This window comes from Vicugna pacos, chromosome 19, assembly GCF_048564905.1.
Source record: "Vicugna pacos chromosome 19, VicPac4, whole genome shotgun sequence".
NCBI lineage: Eukaryota > Metazoa > Chordata > Mammalia > Artiodactyla > Camelidae > Vicugna > Vicugna pacos.
The window spans coordinates 17639717-17661805 of NC_133005.1; the positions used below are offsets into that span (position 1 = coordinate 17639717).

Here is a 22089-nt window from a genome sequence, read left to right on the forward strand (position 1 = left end):
GTGAGCAATATGGGAGCCTTGGATCCTATAGAATGTTGGAGGACGACTTGGGAGAGACAGCCCAGAACAGCTGTGAGTGAAGCAAACTTGAAGAACACACATAAAAAAAAAAAAAAAAAAAAAAAAAAAGCTTTGGGATAACATTTTAATAGCTTTAAAATAAATTTTACTTATTGGTACTGATTTTTAAACTATGTTGCTAGTGTAATCTTTTCTAGACTAGGGGCAAACTTTAGGCTTTTCCAGAACAATGGCAACTTTATGCCTTAGCAAAAGTATTTATAATTGGGGGCAATGTACCATTTTGTATGTTTACTGGGGGCCAGTTCCACACCAGAAATAGGTACAGTGAAAGCATTAGGAAGAGCTGCCCTTCTAGGTTGAAAGCTAACACAGCTAGTACATCCAGTCCAACAGAAATAGAATGTGAGCTACACATACAATAAAATTTCTAGTAGCCACATCAAAAAAAGCAGAAATAAACAGGTGAAACTAATTTAATAATCTATTTGATTTACCCCGAGATTTCAAAAATGTTATTATTAAAAAAATATTATTAATTGTGTAGTCAGCATAAACATCACAGAGCTATTTTATATTCTCTTTATGTGCTTAATCTTTGGAATGGAGTGTGGATTCTGCACTTACAGCCCATCTTAATTTGCTCTGGTAACCTTTCAAGTGCTCAGCAGTCTTGTGTTGTTGGTATGTGTGGCTGCAGCACTGGTCAGTGTAGGTCTTCTAGATCCCTCGCTTTTTCTATGGGTCCTTGATAAAGCCAGCTGATGGGCAGGATCATCACCACCATCACGGCACAATTAATTTATTCAGAAAGTAAAGCATAATCAGTTTCATCACAGTCTCAGAATGTGAGCATCTAAATTTCCAAGTGTGGAGTTCCTAGAATCCACTGACTTCCCCCAGCTTTCTGAAATATGTGAAAGATCCGACCCAGGCTGAATCAAAGATTCAGGGACTAAAGCAGTGACCAAGGGAACTTGAGAAGTAACCCAGCTATTGGTTAGGTACTGGTCCCGGTCTTTATTACACTGAGCTAAAACAGTATGTATCTTACTTTGGGTTCCCTAGAAGCAGACCCTGAGACAAGGATTTATGAGAAATGAGTTTATTACATAGTGCTCCCTGGCAACCTTATAGGGAGGTGAGCACATCTGGGATGGGGAGAAGGCAGAATGCTGAGATACCGAGTAAACTCCTGAAGATGGTAGTTTTGGCTTAATCCCTCCTTGTGTAGACCACTCCTCAAGGCTGAGTTTTCTGATGAGCAGCAAGGGAGCTGGAGTGTGGCAATCCCTGTGCCTGTAAGTCCTGGTCAGAGGCTGCTGGAGGGGATGGAAATCCCCCCGCACTTCCTGCTCCCCTTGACAGCAGGCAGAGGGGGTGCCAGCATTCAGACGGAAGAGCCAGCAAAGAGACATGGGTGCTGGCTGTTGGAAGTGAAAGCCCACTGAGAGGTTGTGTGTGAAAATTTCTAAAGGACAGGAGGTGAGATGGGCAGAGCACTGCTAGCGTCAAAACCAGCAGGACAACAAATGTCAGGACTGTTGGGTACCAGAAGTCACTTCCTTGTTTAAATACGGGACGTGCAATCAGAACACTGGAGAGTTTGGGCTTCTCAAACTCTCAGGTGAAGACCAGTCACTGGAGGTCTTGGTGAAATGCAGATACTGGTGAAGATCCTGAGTAGGGGGCGGGGGAAAGGGAGGTAAACAGAAAATCTGCATCCTGAGTGAGGTCCATGCGGGATCATGCTGTGAGTTGCCAGGGGACTTACAGGACTGACAGAGCTTGATCGAAATGGAGGACTTTAAGCTCCACACCAGATCTTCTGACTCAGAATCTGAATTTTTTTTTTCCCCGAAGAAACCTTTATAGATTTCATGCATGGTAAAGTTGAAGCATTCTGCTGGGCCAGGAGCAGCACTCTAAGTAGCAAGCTGCTCCAGGACCTGGTTTAGGAAGCATTATTCTAATCTTGGACTACTTGCTTCTCAAGCAAATAAAGACATTACTTTGGTTATTTGTTTTACAATAAGCAAAAAGCCCTTACAGCTATATTAAGAACAACGTGGCTAAGAGATGTGACCAGAGCAGCTTCAAGCAGACTTGACCCATCATGAGAGGATAACATATGCTTTACATCCCACACTGGCAGTGTTCTCACAAATCCAGCGCTGGGTCCTAGTCAGCATGGCTTTGGAAGGACAGCTTCTTCTTCAATCTGGAGGATTTGTTTTTCTACTTTCAGAGGCAAAGTTCTGATGATTGCCACTACGCTTGGTTCGGCCCCAGCTTTTTAAATCCTGAAGCTTCTTAAGTGACATTTTCTGCCTTAGGATCAGTCTTTTCTCGTGAAAGGGACAATGGAGACCCGAACGAGAGATAGTGAATCTAAAGATCAGCTTCTGTGGAATTTCATCTGGAGCGTAGGTGACCATGTTTGTATCTTCCATCTGCAAGATGGTTTCTGCAATTCCCTCATCCCATTCTGGTGCAGTGACTGAGGTACCAGTCTTTACCTAGCATCTCTGATGGTGTAAAGACTGGTACCTCACAGAGATGCTAGGTTTTCCTACCATGTCCCAAAGGTGAGGCACTTTTATTTCCAAAGCTTTTTAAATTCTCTCATTTCTGGCACAGGATTCATGTGTCTGCTTAATACTACTAACAATTGTTCTACAATTTTAAGTTAGTCTCGTATTGTTTGAGTATTTGCTATGTACCGAGCCAAAACCTTAATTAATTCTTACAGTAATTCTCTAGGAGGCAGGTACTGTTATGAGCCTCATTTGACTGATGAGGATTCAAAGTGTCAAAGCACTTATAAAGCTTATTTATATCCTTAGAGCTAATAAAAGTCACAGTTTGGGATTAGATCATTGGTTTCTTGGTTTCTGTCATTTTGCCCTAGAAAATCTTAGGGTGGCGAATACATGCAATTCAACAAGTTTAAAAAAAAAAAAGATAAATAAACCCACTTAATTATTTGTGTTTAAAACAGTGATTTAGCACTTACTATGGGCTAGGCACCATGCTGAGCATTTTGCAAATCATTAACTCATTTAACCCTCACAACCACCCTGTGAGATATATTGTTATTACCACTTCATTTTTACGAATAAGAGGGCTGAGGCAGAGAGGCATTTAATAACTAGCATACGGTCCCACAGCTAGTGAGGGGCACCCCTGAGATCTGAATGTAGGAAATTTGCCTCTAGAATCTGAACACCTTGCCTTTCATTCCATGACCATGATGAAACAAAGAGTGAAGTGTATGAAGTAAAGGCCTTCACTATGCTATGAGGGTGATACCAGAGCAGAAATAAGATGGAGACAGGGGTGAGGTCTGTCACCAAACGCAGGTCGAAGGTCTGGGAATTTTGATAGCGGTAAGTCACAGATTCAACTCAAACTTGCCTGAACGAACGTAAAGAGAGAGATTCAATCACAACCTTTGGATCTAGTTGTGGATGTTTAACAGCTGTGCCTAGTTCTGAGAACAGAGAGAAACTTCCCTGATTGGTAATTCACACCTTCTAATTTTTTGACCGACTTGGGGCTTCAAGGGGCACACAGACAAAGACAGAGTCCTCCAGAAGAAATCTCATTCTTGCAGATATTTCTGTTTCCCATGGTTCCGACGCATGTTACCTCTAATATGTTAATGGCTGTATATTATCTTTCCTTTTTTCAGCACTACATATCCCTGTAGATACACCTGAAAACACAGAGAATGGTGTAACCAACACATATCCAAGTTTAAAGAATGTTATCATTTTGCCATATTTGCTTTAGTGCTTTTTCTTTTAATATATACTTAAGACGTTGTGTGCAGACTCCTCCACTGTGCGTCTCCCTAATTCTATTCTACTCACTTCCCCCAGGAGCAACTCTATTTTGAATCTTTTTTTTTTTAATATCAAAACCATATCTATTTGCATAATGTATTCTGAGGAGAATCATCCTGATCAGGGTTCAGCAAACTGAGGGCTAAATCCAGCCTGCTGCCTGTTTTTGTCAATAAAGTTTTATTGCAACACAGGCGTGCTCGTTCATTTATGTGCTGTCTGTGGCTGTTTCCATGCTGGTGGTGGAGTTGAGTAGTTGCAACAGAGAAAGCCCCAAAAGGCAAAGTATTTACTACCTGGCCCTTTACAGAAAAACGTTTGCTGATCCCTGGGATGGACCCCTATACATTTATTTAAATTATTACATACATCTATCCTTTGGCCAAAGGCTATTTGCAACTAATCTATGTCTTTAAAATGTGTTCTTGCTTCTCCTGTACATCTAGGTCATTAATTTTAACTACTAAATGATTCCACTATAGGAATGTGTAATTAAGTCATTCTTTTGTTGATGGACATACATGGTTTTTTTCCTTCAAGAATGTTTACTTGCACAATCCTACTTCTTGTTGCCTCAAGCCACATCCAGGACATTCTCTAGGGTGAAAATCATGATGAATTCTCAGCATCCGTGCATCTTCATTAGTACCAGAGGCCGCCGCTTACTCACCGAAGTGGTAAGGACACTCTACGTGTAATTGGCAGCATTGGAAAGCTTGTATTCTCCTCCATTTTCAAAAACACTTGCTGTTATCAGCCTTTCAGAAAACGTTTGCAAATCTGATGGTTATAATGTGGGACCTTGGAGTGCTCTTAACTGGCATCACTGATTTACTAGCCCTGTTGAGCCTTGTTTTATATATGTTAGGGCTCTTCCACTTTTTTTTTTTTCTGTAAATTTCCTGTTCACACTCTCAACCCATTTTTCATTGAGGGTATTTGCACTCATCGTCTTTCAAAAGGGGAGGGTTTTGCTTGCTTGTTTGAGATTTGATCTCAAACACAGGCCAGTGGTCAGTATCAGTCCTATAGATAGAATCAAAGTGACAAATAGAGGCCGTGTCTTGTAAATGCCACCCATGATCGTGGCATGCCAGGCACCCAGGCCATGGCTGTGGCCTGATACCAAGCGGCCAGAGTCACAGAGAAAAGACAGAGTGTGAACTATGTCCTCAGTAACATGTATTTGTTTAGTGAGCTCTTTGGGGAAACCAAAATATTCTAAAAGGAATATTGAATCTCTCTCTCTCTATATGTGTGTGTGTGTGTATATATATATATATACATATATATATAATTATATATTATATATATATATAATTAAAATCTATAATTATATAAACAATTATGAGTCAGTGGTTACCCTAGTGAAGTAAAAGGAGTGACAAATGATAATGATCTAAAGGCAGGTATTTCCAAAGTCCCTGATTAGGAAGCCATAATTTATTGTGTTTAATGAATTTTTAAAAGGTTCCTGGAATGAATAATTTAAAACAGGATATTTTAATATTTGTGAGATATATGGAGGTCCTAACAATTTTCATTAGCTTTCTATTAATTTTTAATTTATTGGCAACCCCCCCACTGCCGTCATTGATAAGGGTGTCATTCCCATAACCTCTGCTCAGCAGCGGACGCAGGTGGGGATTTGAGTAAGAAGGCATCTGCGAGGCTCACTCAGGGTTTTCATTGCCTGGCTGAGCACACTTCTCCCACTTGCTGGCAGGCATCAGAGTTCATCTTGCAGTGTATTTGTCTTAACAGTACAGTGAAGAATCTTTTCATGGTGAAAGATGGTATATGAGCTGCAAAGATTTTCATTAAAAGCAGAAAGGACTGTCTGAGAAGAAACTGCATTTATGATATTATATAGAGATTTTAGAATTTTGGTCAAATTTCTGGTACAGTTCCTCCACGTTAAGTGGCAGTGAAGATCTTATATTTTATATTCAGAATGCTCATCTTATACTCAAAGAGAAATGGTTTTATCAAATATAAGATAGTTACCAAAACAAAACAAAAATCGGGAAGCGTATTACAACCCAACATTATCACGATTGGGACACTAGAAAATCACGTTACTCAACTGATGTAATAGCAAGGAAAGGTTGATAATTATTTTCAAACCACGTGAGTCAAATATCTTTAGGCTACAGTTGACAAAAGCACAGCCTAGGAAGTAGGAGATTGTACCAAGGACATTGGGTATTTTCTGTAATTGAAGGAAAAATTGGACAAACTGCAGCAAAATAATTTATCTATAGCATAAGGTCATCGGGAACCTGGAGCATGAGTGGCAGGAAGACTTTGTTGTATTTTCACTGCTCTCCCTTCCTGATGGCATTTTTCCCCCCAAATGACCAGCTTCTTCTCCTTGGCCACCACATGCAACAAGAGTTGTCACATAGGCGCTTCCTACCACCAAAGAGAGTCTGACTGATTTCCTCATTTCCAGTATGAAAAATCCTGGGAAAGGTCTCTGATTGGTCTACCACTAGAACCATCTCTTTGGGTAAGAACCTAGCAGCGTCCACACACACCAGATCACTGGAACTGGGGGAGAAGCAGTGAGCAGAGGGATGGAAATGTATACAAAACACTACATATAACCATTCGCAGGAGTGCTGGGGAAAAGCAGATGAAAGAAAAGGATGTGCGTCATTCTGCAGCTGGTTTAGAATGCCATAGTTCTGTGTCCATTCTTTCTATATACTGGGGAATAATCCACGCTTGTTGACTTGAGTTGACTGCATAAATGAATGAATAAATGAATGTGTAAATGAAAGAGAATTACATCCATGCTTTATCATTTATGCTTTGTGAAATTAACTTTTATGTCTTCTTCATTGTTGTAAGTATTCAATCACCATGCTTTGCTACAGGGTTTCAGATAATAGCTTTACACATTTCCTATTGTAATTTGACCTGTGCTGGAATAGGTTACAGGAACTCAGAGTACTGTGTGTAGCATGGGGCTGGGGGCTTTCCAATGAATACAGTACAGAAACTTTAGAATTAGGGCTTAGGGCATTTACACTGGCTTCACAGACATGCTTGATGATTTGTTTTATATTTTGGGTTGTATTCTGAACCCTTGTTGCCCAATTTATCTTTCCCCAAAGAAGTGAAGCACTGATCTACTAAATGGTACCTTGATGGTCTCAGAAAAAGTTCACATGCCTGAAAGTACAGTGTAGAAGATGCAGGAATGCAAGGATCCACATTTTGAGAAGTAACAGAAGTCCTCTGCTAATACCTCTTGACATTGCCCTGCCCAGTGGGAAGAGTTTAATGTGGTGAAACCAAGTTGAAATGAACATTAAGAGAATTCTTCAAAGGACCAAAGATAAACTCCCACCCCTGCAAAAGAGCAACATTTTTGGCACAGTGAGGAAGAAAAAAAAGATGTTTGCTTTGGCTAATTTTCACGATGAGAGGCTTTAGCTCTGTCATTGTCTCAGATGCATTCTGAACATCAGCTGAGACGCTCCTCTCATCCAGCTAGTTTCCAGAGTCACTGCTCATTTGTACGACTGAGAAAATGGTGATCAAGTGCCCTTCTGTGAAACCCTCAAAGTTTCGCTTCTATGGGTTTCATGTCATTCCACCATATTCTTTCAATGGTTCTTTCCAAAACCCTCGTGTCACTCAAAAAATTTACTTTTGAGATATAGTTGATTTACAATATTATGTTAGTTTCATATGTACAACATAGTGATTCAAAATTTGTATAGATTATACTGTTTATAGTTATTATAAAATATTGGCTATATTCCCTGTGCTGTACAATATATCCTTGTAGCTTGGTTTATACATGATAGTTTCTGCCTTTTAATCTCCTACCCTCCTCACTTCCCTGTTTCCACTGGTAGCCACTAGTTTATTCTCTGTATTGGTGAGTCTGTTTCTTCTTTGTTATAAGAAACTAGTCACTAGTTTGTTGTATTTTTTAGATTCCACATATAAGTGATAATGTACAGTATTTATCTTTCTCTGTCTGACTTATTTCACTAAGTACAATACCTTCCAGGTCCATCTATGTTGTTGCAAATGGCAAAATTTCATTCCTTTTTTATGGCTGAGTAGTATTCTATTATATACATGTACATTATACATATACACCACATCTCTATCCATCTGTCTGTTGATGGACATTTAGGTTGTTTCCATAACTTGGCTATTATAAATAATGCTGCTATGAACATTGGAGTGCATGTATCTTTTTAAATTAGTGTTTTCATTTTCTTCCAATACATACCCAGGAATGGAATTGATGGATCACACAGTAGGTCTATTTTTAGTTTTTTGAGGACCTTCCATACCATTTTCCACAGTGGCTGCACCAACTTACATTCCCATCAACAGTCTTCTTTTATGAAAACACTTGCCATTATGTCTTCTAAGCCTAGTCTTATCAATGCTACTTGTTACTTTGGTTGAATCTGCCAAAGTGCTATGTACTACAGACAACAAATGTATATAAGCAGGGTTTGTAACTGTAATTGACACCATTGCTTATTTTTTTAAAAGTAATTCTACCTGAAGAGAGCAAATGAAAAAAAGATTAAAAAAAAGTCCCAGTTAATTTCTTTAGTAAGATATATGTAAAGCTGAAAAAAGAGAAGCAATCACAATTTCTTGGGAGTTGAGTGGTGCTGCTTATTCGTTAAATGGAATCTGTCTGACAAAATTAGAACTGCATTTCTTGAAATTGATTACTAACTACGTACAGGTACTTGCTCATTAACTTATAACTTAATACATGGAATTCTGCTAAAATATAATTTTCTCATTTGGATATCAATTTGTTTTAAATAACCATAATTATCCACTTCCCCACATTTATTTTAATATTTTTTGCAAGCTAGATTCTTCTTTTTGAATAAAAGGGGGTATTTGGCCCTTGGTAAGTGACTCTACTCTGTTAGTCCTTCCTCTACTATGAGAACTATTCTCTGTCCTTGGTTCTGATTGCCTAACCTCTGGCCGATCCTTGCTGCCTATAGAGGCCATGGGAGAATGAAACTTAAACAACAATTTGTGCTTGTCTTCGAATGTAAAATTACCATATTGGTATCATTTCATTTAATGCTTCTGATTGACTCATATTGTTGATATTTTTGATATTTTACTTAGAAATATACTTCACTGGGTTTTAGAACTCTACCCTGCCACTCTCTAGCCATGTGCGTGCCTTTCTACTCACTGGTAAGTGCTACCTAATATCCTTTTCCTCCTTCTCTGCTAACTGAAACCTCACATTATTCAGGCCAGCAAATATAATATCTGAAAAATTTGTATTTTCCGACTTCCCCAATAGCTAGGGTGGCAATGTGACACATGGTGAGTCACATGTTAGCTGAAGTCCGCTTGGGGGTTCTGGGAAAGAGTGATTTCCTAATGGAGGAGTTCTTGTCTTTTTGTTGTTGGGAACACAAATGCAATGGCTGGAGCAGCAGAGGCATCTTAATCTATGAGGAAAAGGCCATGAGGATCATAGGGTCTAGGCCTTCTTATCCTTGAGCCACTGCATCAGTGCCAGAAACCACCTACCTTCAGGCTTCCTGCTGCATTAGGATTAAAAAAAAAAAAAGCAAAACCAAACAAAATGCAAACAAATTAAAAAATCCTCCACTTATTTAAGCTACTGTTTAGTTTGGTTTTCATTATTCAACACCAAACATCTTGGATCAGTTTTTTTTTTTTTTAACCTGTAAAATACTCATTTGCCATCTAAAATGGAGGTAATAATAGGACTTACTTCATAGGACTGCGGTGAGAATTAAGTGAGATAGTTAGTTCATGTTAACATTTAGACCAGTGGAGCCACAACAAATGATTAGTAAGTGGTAGATATCTAAAAATTTATTATTTATCAAAGAAAAACATACTGACCTAGTTTTTCAAAAATTGTCCAGAGGGGTTATATCAAAAGGCAAGGAATACATATGATACTCTTAACTTAGGTCTGCTTCTTGACAATTATTTCCAGCAATTCTTTTCTTAAATTTCTTGGGGTTATTTTCATATTTCTAAATAATATATGTGGGCTATTGTTTCTTGATTGACTAATGTTAGAATTTAACTACCAAAAAAAGAAGTACACAAAGGAAATGAGATAAACTTGACTTTTTTGTGGAATATCTGTTAGAATTTGAAAATCCTTATCTCAAAGTATATGTTCCAGAATAAAAAGAAATATAAGGACCTTATGTCTCTTGAGGCGAGTTTTAAAGATCCATCTTATTGATTGGGAGGAATGTCTAAGAAAAGTCTCTAAGTTTTTCATGAATCAAGGTCTATATCAGGAATGGCCAGAGGTGGCTACACAGGACCATTCACTAATCCCTTCTTCTCTTTCCTATTTCATTTTGTAGACTATAATTTCTTTTTCTTAAAAAAAAAAGCCCCCTCTCTGTGGCACCTTCTCTTATTTCTTCCTCTGAAAGATCTCAACTATTTGGCCAATCGAAGGGATTTTTCATTTTCACCAGAAAGTGTGTGGTAACTGACAGGTAGAGGAGGACGACAGGTGACAGTGGGAACAAGGTTGGTTCAGGAACGGTTAAGGCGATGAAAACCAGTGTCATTAGTGCCACCTCTGTTCTCCTACTGAGAATCCTGGCAAACTGAGGGGAGAGGTCTGTGCTGGGAAGAAGGGATCTGGAGCAACTCACGCAGGGGCTTCAATGCCTTCAACTCAAACACGAGGAGATTAGAGCACATGACGTTAACACCTCCATGGCTCTACAATTTTCCATGATCTATCAATTGCTTTTAAAGACTCATAAGCTTCTTTTTCCCATTCTTGCTCCTTCCCTTCCCCTCTCTCTCCCTCTTCCCTTTCTTTCTTCCTTTCTTTTTTCCTTCTCCAAACACACATTTATTGAGCACCTCCTACTGGCTAAGCACTAAGATAGATGTTGGGAACATAAGTGACTAAGTTATATTTTTTGATCTTAAGCAGCTCACAAATCCAGGGTCGGGTGTCAGACCCACTGACAGATAAATAATAGTGTGAGAAATGCAATAGAAAACATGCATAGCATTCATCAAAGAACAGGAAGGAACAATCAGTTATTCATGGAAATCATGGGACAGAAGAGATGAGTTGTATGTAAGCTGAGTCCCTCAGGAGGCTTGGAAATTCTCCTGGTGGACAGAATGGAGAAGGGACACCTGGGAAAACACACAACTCTGAAGGCACTAAAATGACAATTATAAATGCAGAAAGAATCACAGGTGGTTAGGAACTGCTGAAGCAGAATGGGGCCAGGGTCCAAGTAGTGAAGCTATGTTTGTTTTAGTCACTGATGAATCCCTTGTACTTTGAACATACTAGAACTCAATGACTATTTGCTCACTAAGTGAATGACGGAATGAAATAGACAGGAAACTTGATTGTGTGGGTTGTGGGTAATATGCACTGGAACGGATTTTAAGAATGATCAGGTTTGAGGGGTTTCTTAGGATCATCCCTATGCAGATAGACACAGAGTTAGAGAGCAAAGAGAGGCCTCTAGGAAAGGAGGTAGAAGTGGTTACAGATGAGACCTGTCAAGAACTTGAACAAGACAGGAGGGGGAAGCGGAATAAAGAAGGAGATGTGAAAGCCAGTAAGGAAATTCAGAGAGCTTGCAAATTATTAGGATGGTGGGCAAACAACCAGTGGGGATGAAGTTAAGATGAACTTCCAGGAAATCCCAGGTCACACTCTCAAAGTGAGTGAACTAGATCTTCTATGACATTCACAGCTGCAGAGGTGACAGAGATCCCCTAAAAATTCTAAAATAGCCACTCAAGGCTGATGTTCCATTTATAGAACATATTTCTGGAGCACTCATTTATTCTGTGACAGCTGTCTTAAAATCAAAATAATTTAACATACAGAGATCCTATATTCATCATTTTTTGTATGTATGAATTAACATTTAGAAAATTAACTGGCTCAACCAACTTGGGAAATTGGCAGTGTCCATCAAGGCTGGCCATAGCAAGATCTATGACCAGCAATTCCGTATCTCACAGGAAGGCATAGCTTTATAAAGAAACACTGTCTGTAACAGTGCAAAACTGAAAACTGCCTGAATGCCCATCATCTGTAGAATAAATAAAGTATAGTATACTATTTAACAAAGAGAATGAACAAAGTACAATCACATGCAAAATACAGAAGGACCTTACAGATATAAATGCTGAGTAATAGAAGTCAGACCAAAAAGAAAACATATTCTACAATTTCATTGACAGATGTTTTTAAAACAAGTAAAACCAATCTGTAAAGTTGGAGGTTAAAATAGGGTGGGTGTGTTAGGAGTCATTGCCACCAGCATACATGTATGTTGTTGTCTCTCCCACCTTAAAAACTATCTCTTGGTCTCAGGTCCCCCTTCCAGCATCCTTCTCATTTCTCTGCTGCCCTTCCCATCAAAACTTCCCACAAGACTAATCTCTCTTGGCTTCTTAATTTGTCTCTGTGGGTATTCATTCCCTAGAGCCCACTCCAGTAGGCTTTTGACCCTGCTACTCCACTGAAGTTGCTCTAATCATAATCACCAACGACCTCTGTACCGTTAAGTCCAATGGTTAATTCTTGGCCTTCATCTTACCTAAACTATGACCAGCATTTGACCCTGTTGAAGACTCTCTTCTTCCTGAAACACATTCTTCATCTGGCTTCCAAACGCACACAATTGCCTCATGGCCATCTCCCAGGCTACTCCTCCTCAGCCTGCTTCTTTGATTGTTTCTTATCTCCTCAATCTCTCCATGTTGGAGTGTCAGTGACTCAGGACATCTATCTACAGATACTTCCTGGCTGATCTCATCCTGCCTCATTCAGTACTATCTATAACCTGATGACTTCCAAATTGATGCATTATATTTGGCATTCAACTCCAGGCTCAAAGATCTAACTGCCTACTCAACGTATCTACTTAGGGATCTAATGATAATCTCAAACCAAACATAATCAGAGCTGAGCCCTCGCTATCTACCATCAAATGTGCTCTACTTTCAATTCCCCATGTAAAGTGAGTGGTGTTTCCATCCTTCCTATCTCTTGGGCCAAAACTCCAACATCATCCTGGATTCTTCTTTCTCTCACATGTGACATACAACTGCAATTGTTTATGTTCTTGATTCTTCCACTAAGGAGATGTAGATTCGGGATTGATACCGATATCAATGTTCAGATCCCTTCTTATCTCTTGTGCAGCCTGGTCTTGGTCCAAGTCACTAGCAACTCACTCAAAACACTGCTGTTCAGTTTTCCTGACTGAACTCCCTGCTTGCATTATTGCCTCTCCTCTTTCAGTCCATTACTGACTAAAGAGTGAAGTCAGATCATGTCTATCATCTGCTTAAAATCCTCCAATGGCTTCCATCTCCCTCAAAATAAAAGCCTGAGTCCTTCAAAAGCCTCCACTACAATACAAGACATTAACGTCTGTTGCCTTTGCGAGTTTCCTTTGCTGATACCTCCGACTTAGCCAGGAGTCACATAGCGGTGGGTGGAGGACTGCTGGGAATTCATGGTAAGAGAGTAAAGGGAAGAGTGATGATATTCGCCTCCTCTGTGCAGCTCCGAGGAGGGGCCAGAGCATCCCAGAGAGGGGAACTAAAGTTCAGGAGTTCCAGGGGTAGCAAACGTGGATGTGTTAATTGGTCCCCGGGGGCTAGGAGACGCAGGGAGAAGTGTGAGACTCAGAGGGGCAAACGTGAAACAAACCACCTAGGTTCCAGATCTACTAAAGGGAGGTGTCCCTTGAGGGAGCAGGGGAAGCTAATCCCAAGGACACAGAGGGCTGCCATCTCACGCTGCACAACAAAAAGTGAGACTGTTGTTTAATTACAAACGAGACCACTTTTTAAAGTCTCACCACAGAGGGAAAAACTGAAAGACTTAGTTTCTTCCCCAATCCTTCTTTTCAAGGAGTCACTTATCTTAAAGTATAAATAAAAAATTCAATCACAAGTGATTGATGTAAGAAAGAAAGCACGTGAATCTGAAATAATATATGTAGGAAAGTTTAAGTCCTGGTTGTGATAAAAAAAATTTTAAGTGACTCAAGAGATTTCTCAGAAGTCTATTATACTGTTGCAATTGAATAACTTCCTCAGATTTTTGCCTTCTTGAGCACTCCTTAAATAAATAATCCCCTCCCCACCACCCTCACCCCCCTCCTTCCGCTTTATCCTGCCACACAGATCTGCATCAAACCCACAATACGTTTAATTCATAATCGTGATTTATCTGTTTATTTCCTCCAGAATGCTGTGTCCCTGACACTGGAATTGTGGCTGGCGCAGAGAAGGCATCTGACAAATATGTGCTGAATGAATGAATCAGCCAGAATCCCTTTGTAAACAACTTCTCCTGGAGACATTTGACTTTCAGAGAAGCTCAGGTTCCTGCCGGGTGTTCTAACTGATGAGAGAAACTGTCTCCGTTGGGGCTGGCACTACACAAGGTACTGTGTACCTTGGCTCTGGAGACTAAATAGGAGGTGTGATGTTATGAGACAATACTGACAATTAGAAGGGTGGAAATTGAGTTTTCAGAGTACATGGTGTTTGCATATCTTAACCTCCTGGATGAGCAATTTCAGTGGGGGAAAAAAACACCCTATGAAATACCACAGTCAGGGAAGGCAGAGCATATGCTGTAGCTTTATGAATTATACCAGGCAAGTAGCTGCTGGAAAAATGTCTACAGATGCACTTCTGATGGGGAATACTACAGGGCTCAGTAATCAAAATACCGAAAGAAAATTAATGAGCAGAAGTCCTCAGAGAGGAGGAAATTAAATATGTTTTAAACATAACTGCACAAAGGTTTAATGTATGCAGACTGGTTTGTAATATAAAATCTATATTCGCTGACAGTAAAAGCCTCCCTGAAAGTCACTGTCATTTAGTGAATGTAATTGAGAGTTAATGAATATCACGAATTGGTCATTTTTTTAAACTGAATGTGACTGCATTTGGGGAGTGGCATTTCAAAAATATTTTAGACATACTGAATATTTGTTTATCTATGTTCATCTATCCATCCAATTATCTATGCCTATACTGAGAATGAAGTGTATATACTCAACAGATTACCAGCAGGTACCAGCATAAGACTGATAGTAAGACCAGTATAATGTTTCACTGAACCAAAGTCTCTCCAAGCATAAAGTATACCATCGAAGTAAATGGGTAACTTGGTTCTTAAAGAGAGAAGACAGATTGGGTTTGTAACACAGTCTCGAAGGGCAGTTTTTAAAGGCCACAGAGTGTTCAAACTGGTTGGCATGTTATTCACTCAATTATAACAATGAAGTTGATGTTATGCAATTGTTGGACATCAGCCATGATCACTAATGAATAAGAGGTCAGGTCAATACAGTTGGTGCAGCTCAGGAAACTGTCAGAGCACCAAGGGTTAAAAAATTGTGGATCATAATGCTCAGATAATAAACACGGGTCCACCATGACCCCGTAGTTATGCTCATGATGTAAGAAGCAGTCTAAGGGCTCAGATATGCTATGCAGACTTCAAAGTTTTCTTAGATTCATATTCTTAACGCTTGAAAGAGATTATATGAAGGGTGAGGATCATCCTTAGTAGCTTATAAACTACAAACATGGAAAAAGAAAGCTTTTCCTTCAATATGTTCATTTCAGTGCTCTTTCAATGGCAGTTGGGTATTTTTAGAGCAAGCATCAAACTTGAGACCAAGTTTCCCAAAAGTTAATAGCTTCTTGTTTGATCTACCTGGCCTGTATTCTAGTTACTTCTGGATGCATCTGAAAGGCCCACTATTTTAGTAGATTAGCAACTCCTTAATGGAGAGGCTGTGTCTAATTCATCTTTCTAGTCCGTGGCTGAAACAAACAGCATTTATTACTCTTTCAATATTTTATTTAAATTTTTAATTTGCCATTCATTCTCATATGAACTGAGCAGCTACTATGTGCATAATCACGGGCTGGGGGCTGCACCTGGTAAAAGAAGTTGAATAGGTGATGAAAATGTCTGCCCTCTAGGAAAGGGATGGAAAGAAGATGGGCGGGAAGTGGCACGAGTTAAGGCCAAGAGAGAAAGAGTCCGGGTCAGAAGTGTAGGCGAAATGGAATGTGGTTTTATCTATATTTTCTTTTGCAAAGAAATTGTATCAAATGCCTTCTTTCTAATGAAAAATCTCCACAATTCTACATAGAGGCCATTATTTGGAAGTGTTTGAATTATACTTCTGTTTGGCAGCAGAATTATTTTAAGATGGAATTTTAACACAAGCTCAATACGACAACAACACAAAGTCTTTCACCGGCATCCATTCAGTATTGTATGGATTCAGATCAGGGGGACAAGTTTCAGAAGTTCCAATCCACCATACCTTGGCCACCTCTTCTTGGAAAGCCACGAGATTCAAATGGGAGATGTTAACTAAGTCAGGTCCGTACACCACGGTTATCATGCGATGTTCCAGGCGCCCGATGTTCCCCACATCCAAAAGTTCCCGTAACTTGGGGTCCTGGATAATAACAAATGTTGAAAAAAGTTAGTCTTAATGAGAGATTCCAACATGGTAACCTAATTTCAAAAGAATTAGAGCTAGAATGCCTTCAAAACAAAGTTGCCTTTTATTCTTACCAGAAATTGGTATGAGAAGTCCCTCAGGCCAAAATGGCCCAGAAAGGAGAAATAATTTGCCCAAAGGTTGTGGAGAGATTATTTCTGGATCAAGATTTGTGATCTTACAATTTTATGCTAAGTGAAATAAGTCAGAAAGAGAAAGCCAAATGTTGCATGGTATCACTTATATGTCGAATCTAAAAAAGCTGAACTCGTAACAGAGATTAGAGTGGTGGTTACCAGGGACTGGGGGATTGGAAGGTAGGGGAAATGGGGAGATGTTGGACAAAAGGTACAAACCTCCAGATACAAGATAAGTTCTGTGGGTGTGATGTACAGGATGGTGATTGTAGTTAATAATATTGTATTATATACTTGAAAAATGCCAAGGGAGTAGATCTTAAATGTTCTCACCACAAAAGAGAGATGAAAATGTTGTGATGTGATGGGGTGTTGGCTAACACCATGGTGGTAATCATTCTGCAGCAGATAAGTGTAACAAATCAGCATGCTGTACACCTACACTTACACAACGTCACATGTCAATTTTATCTCAATAAAGCTGGAAAGAAAAGACTTGTGGTCCTCAGTCAGGAGCTCTTTCTGTCATACTGCCATTCAGTAACATATTTTTGTGCACCACAATTCTCCCTTTATTTCTTCCAATCATCTTATGAATCCCATATTGAAATGCAGAATCTCATCCCTCACAGACACATTAAGATGAAGAAGGCGGTCCTAGAAGAATCAAAACACAACGATGCCAGCTAGGGCTGGGGCAGAAATGTAGCTGAGGGTCACAGCATGGACCATCTCCAACACTCAGTACTGATGGGAAGAGGGGTTGCTAGAAAGAGCAAAATGGTGGCCCTGCCGTGAATAGGTTACTTCAATTCTATCCTCAAAAAGTACTGGGATTTGGACATAGAAAGAATCTGCAGTTTTTTCAGGGTAAATTGCATTCTTTGGGACATAGTAAGGAAGGATCCCTTGGCGATACGGTCCTGCTGGGAAAAGGAGGTTTCCAAGCCTTCTGAATTCAAAGTAAAATCTACCATAGGGCTCAGTCGGTTTGTTTGAATTAATTTTCCTCTCATAAGACAGGCCTTGAAGAAAATGAGAGGTTCATGCGGAAAATTAGCAGCAAATCAATCACTTAGCAAGTCTGCAGCCAGCTTCAGAGCAAGGAATAAACTTGCATTCTTATTTATTTAGTTAAATTTTGGGCCAACAGGGCTTAATGACTTAGGCTGGTTATTCTGATTTCCATTCTGAGGTTTTTATAGGCAACATCCTTACAAAGAAAGAGCAAACTTGAAAAAACCCAAAAAGAAAACCAACAAAATCTTTCCAGCTGAGTTGGGGTTTGATTTGGTGACATTAATTCTCTCTGTAGTTAATAAAACTTTCCCCTCTGTTTGGCTGTGTGAAAGAGGAACGTTTTCAGGGAAGTTAAGAACAGAGAAAATTCTATTTCAAAGCTGCGCCCAATGTCACTGAAACCTCACCTCCGCTAACAAGGTAAGAACTTATCAAGAAATCAGACCCCCTAGAAAGATCAAATAAATGCTCCCACAGAAACATCAATCTGCGTGACCTAGAAAAGGAGAGATACACAGTTAAAAAAAATTGAATAAACAATAATAGCAAAAAAGGGAAATCTTTAGCATTCTGCATTCATGAAAGATTAAAGCAGAATATTCAAGAATGGACTCTTTGTGAAGGCTAATTAAAGAATGGTATCAACTGTTCTATGAAACAATTAACTGTGTCACAGGTTTTGAACTCCCTTGAGGCAAGGTTCAAAGAGAAAATACATTTGATCAGTACTTAAATTTTTTTTTTGTATACTGGGAAGAGAAAAATAATCCTCAGAAACCACTTGAAACCTGTAATGATAAATTCCAAGCTTCGAATCTGTGATTACAGTGCTCATCAGTATCGTTCCTCCTACACCACGTAATGGGACGACGTTTGGGAATGAATGGCCTCTATACCTCGCTCCCTTTCTTTCCTTCAAGTGAGAGTCACACAACTCACCCTCTGGCTTTTTTTCTCCCTCAGGTTTTGTCTGTTCAGTCTGTATCACTTTACTGCCTCATTCACGTGTCCATTAAAAACACGTTTGCCCATTTATCAAGTAGTGGATGATTAAAGAGTGTCACCTATCAGAACTGCAGGGACAAAGTGTGAGGATCAGGGATTCACTTGAGTTGTCCTTGAAATACGGGAACTCAAGGCAAGTAGAGAGCACCCAGGGAAGGTGCCTAGAACAGAAAACCATTCTGGAAAAGGGCTACTGGGATTCTGGGATGAGAAAGATCATCAACTCTTTGTGACATCTCTGTAAAAGTTTCCTACTGATGGTTGTTTTTATACATATATATATTTAAAATATATATATATTTAAAAACTGTTGGTTTTTATGTAATTAGAAATTTGTAGTAAAGTATTTAGTGATGTCTGATCTTGGGAGCACAGAACAGGCAGACAAAATAATGAGGATGTGTGAATCTGAGGGGAAGGTATTTGAAGATTCATTATTTATGTCTCTCTATACCTGAGATAGTTAACACTTACATAATAAATAATAAATAAAATTATTGAGCATAAGCTAGAGGAGCAAAACATTAAAAATTTTTTTCCACGAGAAACCACAGTATTTTTAAATTATGTAGCTCTGATAGTAAACAGAGAAGTCATTTAAAGTATATGGAAAGCAACCTCCTTATGAAGATGCATTCTTGGTGATGGATCACGCTAATTTTTAAACTATATTTTACTTTTTCCCCCCATCATTAATCATTTTATTTCTCTTTAAAATGATACCTTTTCTTCATCTATTTCATTTTTATCAACACCAAACTTGGTGATGTTAGAGCCCTCTCCCTGAAAACATGACTTCACTTTTCTTTTCACCTGGACCCCAAGTTGTCTCATTTGAACACAACATCTCAAGCTGATGTGGTGGCTTCAGACCTCATTCTTCATTACTGAACATCTGATATGTGAAGGGTGGGCTCAAAAAAGATATCTGTCCTTTCAAGTACCACAAGTTGCCCTCAGCTGTTTTCAGCAGAGGAGACCCTCAGAGAACAGGTCGGGGGGGGGTGGAATTATCTGGAAGGATAAAAACAAAGGCACCATATGTTTGGAGAAGTTTATAGATGGAAAGGACTTAAAATAAATAGATGTGTCAAAAAATGGTTGTTTCTAGGGGGCTGTTTCTCAGGTCTGGGGATATAAGTAACTGTATTTCAAAAAATGAACAAAATCAAAATAGTAACAGTGACAACAACAAAAAAAAACCCCCTACAATTTACATAAAAATCACTCCCTCCCCAAAACCTATTCTACTAAGAAATTTTATGCCTGTTTCTCATTGAATGAACTTCCTGACCAGTTTTCAGAGAAGGGTTTTCTTACTTAAGTTACTACCAGACTCAAACACAATTCTTGGTCCCTGAAAGGATTATAAATTCTTTGAAATTGTTACAGAGAAAACAAGCTATCTTCACAACTCTGAAGACATGTTCAATTTCTCTGTTGCAGAATACTAGAGAATATAGCTGGGGAAAAAAAAAAGAGGTCAAGCGAACTTGGAATTTCATATTTTCACTCAGCTGTTGCTCAGGCCTGTTCCCTCCAGAGAATACCCCAGTGTCTCTCCAGCTGGAATTCAGCTGATCAGATCAGCCAAGAATCCTGGCAGCTGTAATTTAAGTGCACTTTTAAAGGTAAGTCCTTGATCATCTCTGTTTCCATAAGAGTTACAAAATAGAGACTGTCTGACTAAATAAGCCCATTCTTCTCTCAAGCATCAAGACTCCTGATGAAATTACTTCAGGTCTGTTGCAAAGAAAGTCAAGTTGCTCAAGTTAATGGTTCCCATTTCCAGGTAATGGACAACTGAAGAAAGTCAGGACTGCTCTACACCCGAGACACGTGGATTCCATCACACCAGGCCTTACTATCATTACGCAGTATCATTCAACATATTAGAAATTAACCAAAGAGATAAAACACAAGCTAAAGGATGATTTTTTTAAAAGAGTTAAATCCCAGTTGCGATCTTCATTTCCTAGTGTCTTTCAAAGGAAAGCTATTTTATTTGTTGGTCAGATATCCGCAAAAGAAAAAAAAATCTTTTTAAGAACTTCAGATTTCATTTGAACACCAGAAACATTTTTGGTGCACAAAATATACCTCACTCAGTTTCCATCCCCATAATCCTTACTGGATTTTAGGCTTACTGAACAATTTGCATATTAGGTTAATTTTATCCCCAGCACTTAGGGCAACGTTTTCAACCTGAATTACAGTTATATGGATGTAACTTTAATCTGTCAGTCATACAAAGAACCAAGTATATCAAAGATTTTCTATTAACACTTGGTACAACAGTCGGAAATGACAGAGGCAGATTCCTTGTTAGACTTAAGTGACATTAGTAGGTTTAAGTTTTGCAGGGATAAAGCTATCTTTTCTTTGAAGGCAGAGCAAGTTCTTTTCATCCTTGATTTAAATTTTGTTATGAAGGAAAGGTAGAAACTTATGCTTAGGATGGTTTTCCATCAAAGTCTTGAATTTAACATTTATCTTTTAAGAAAATAAAAAGAACAAATTCCTTTGGAATCAATACTTGTATTCTCACACCTCTCATTTTAAAGGTTTCTCTCTCTTTTTTATGAATGTGAGAAGGAATGCCATTCTCTTCCTCAGGAGGTACCAGTAGCTTGGGCACCCTGCACAGCAAGCAAGCCTTTGTAGATAAACCATTATCCACTCACTTGGACTCTGACTTTGAAATATAGTACCGTGAACATTCTCCTACATGGAGGGGAAGACTTGGAAGATATCGCTTATCCATCTTTTCCTGTAAGTGGCAGATGGAGGTGGCTTGAATATTTTTCAGCTATTTCTTTAGACGGAGGGGATAAAGGGAGAACAGACTGACTATGGCAAAGAAAAGTAACTACGAGCAAATACTAGAATGAAAAAGAGAAGGTATTGGACGGTCCTTTGTGTCTCAAAGAAGCATTATGGTAACGAGATTCTTTATATTTGTACAGAGTAGTGACAAAGTTGCAGATGGAGCCTCCAGTCCACACACAGGGAGCCTCAGTGCACAAGTGAAGAAATCTATTGATGCAGAAGAAAACATTTAGTTGTTCTGGCTGTGCATCTCCATCCAAAACAGAGTGGCTTAAAGATGCCAGACGTGAGTTTATGGAGCTAAAAACTAACATACTGTTCAAATCTAAAAGAAAAAAAAAGTTTAGAAGAAATGGAAAGGCAACCATCATGCAAAGTATTCTGCTTGACCACAGGCATATCTATGCAGCTAAAAATGTGTTTATCCTGGGGAATGGTCACAGAAGATAGAGAAATAAATTCAAGAAAAATATCTCTAAATAGCATTCTAGTGATTAATTTAAAATTTAACAGCTTGAGGTTTTCCTCCTTTTAATGAACAAACTCAGGGTATGATTTAATGTCATTTCTAAGCTAGAATGAAAAGAAAGAGGAAGAAGGTGCTGGCAGCATTCAGGCAGCTGGCACTCAGAAGTAGCAGGAAAGGGGATTCAAATACAGTGC

At 39.1% G+C, this 22089-nt stretch overlaps 1 protein-coding gene across 2 annotated transcripts in view; it reads right to left on the reverse strand.

The window, feature by feature from the left end:
• PLCB1 (phospholipase C beta 1) overlaps positions 1 to 22089 on the reverse strand; it is a 638677-nt gene that overhangs the window by 208420 nt on the left and 408168 nt on the right. For both annotated transcript variants that reach the window (XM_072943830.1, XM_072943831.1), the window contains exon 4: positions 16253 to 16390. In XM_072943830.1, coding sequence (XP_072799931.1) covers positions 16253 to 16390 — 138 coding nt within the window. The remainder of the gene's footprint in view (positions 1 to 16252; positions 16391 to 22089) is intronic.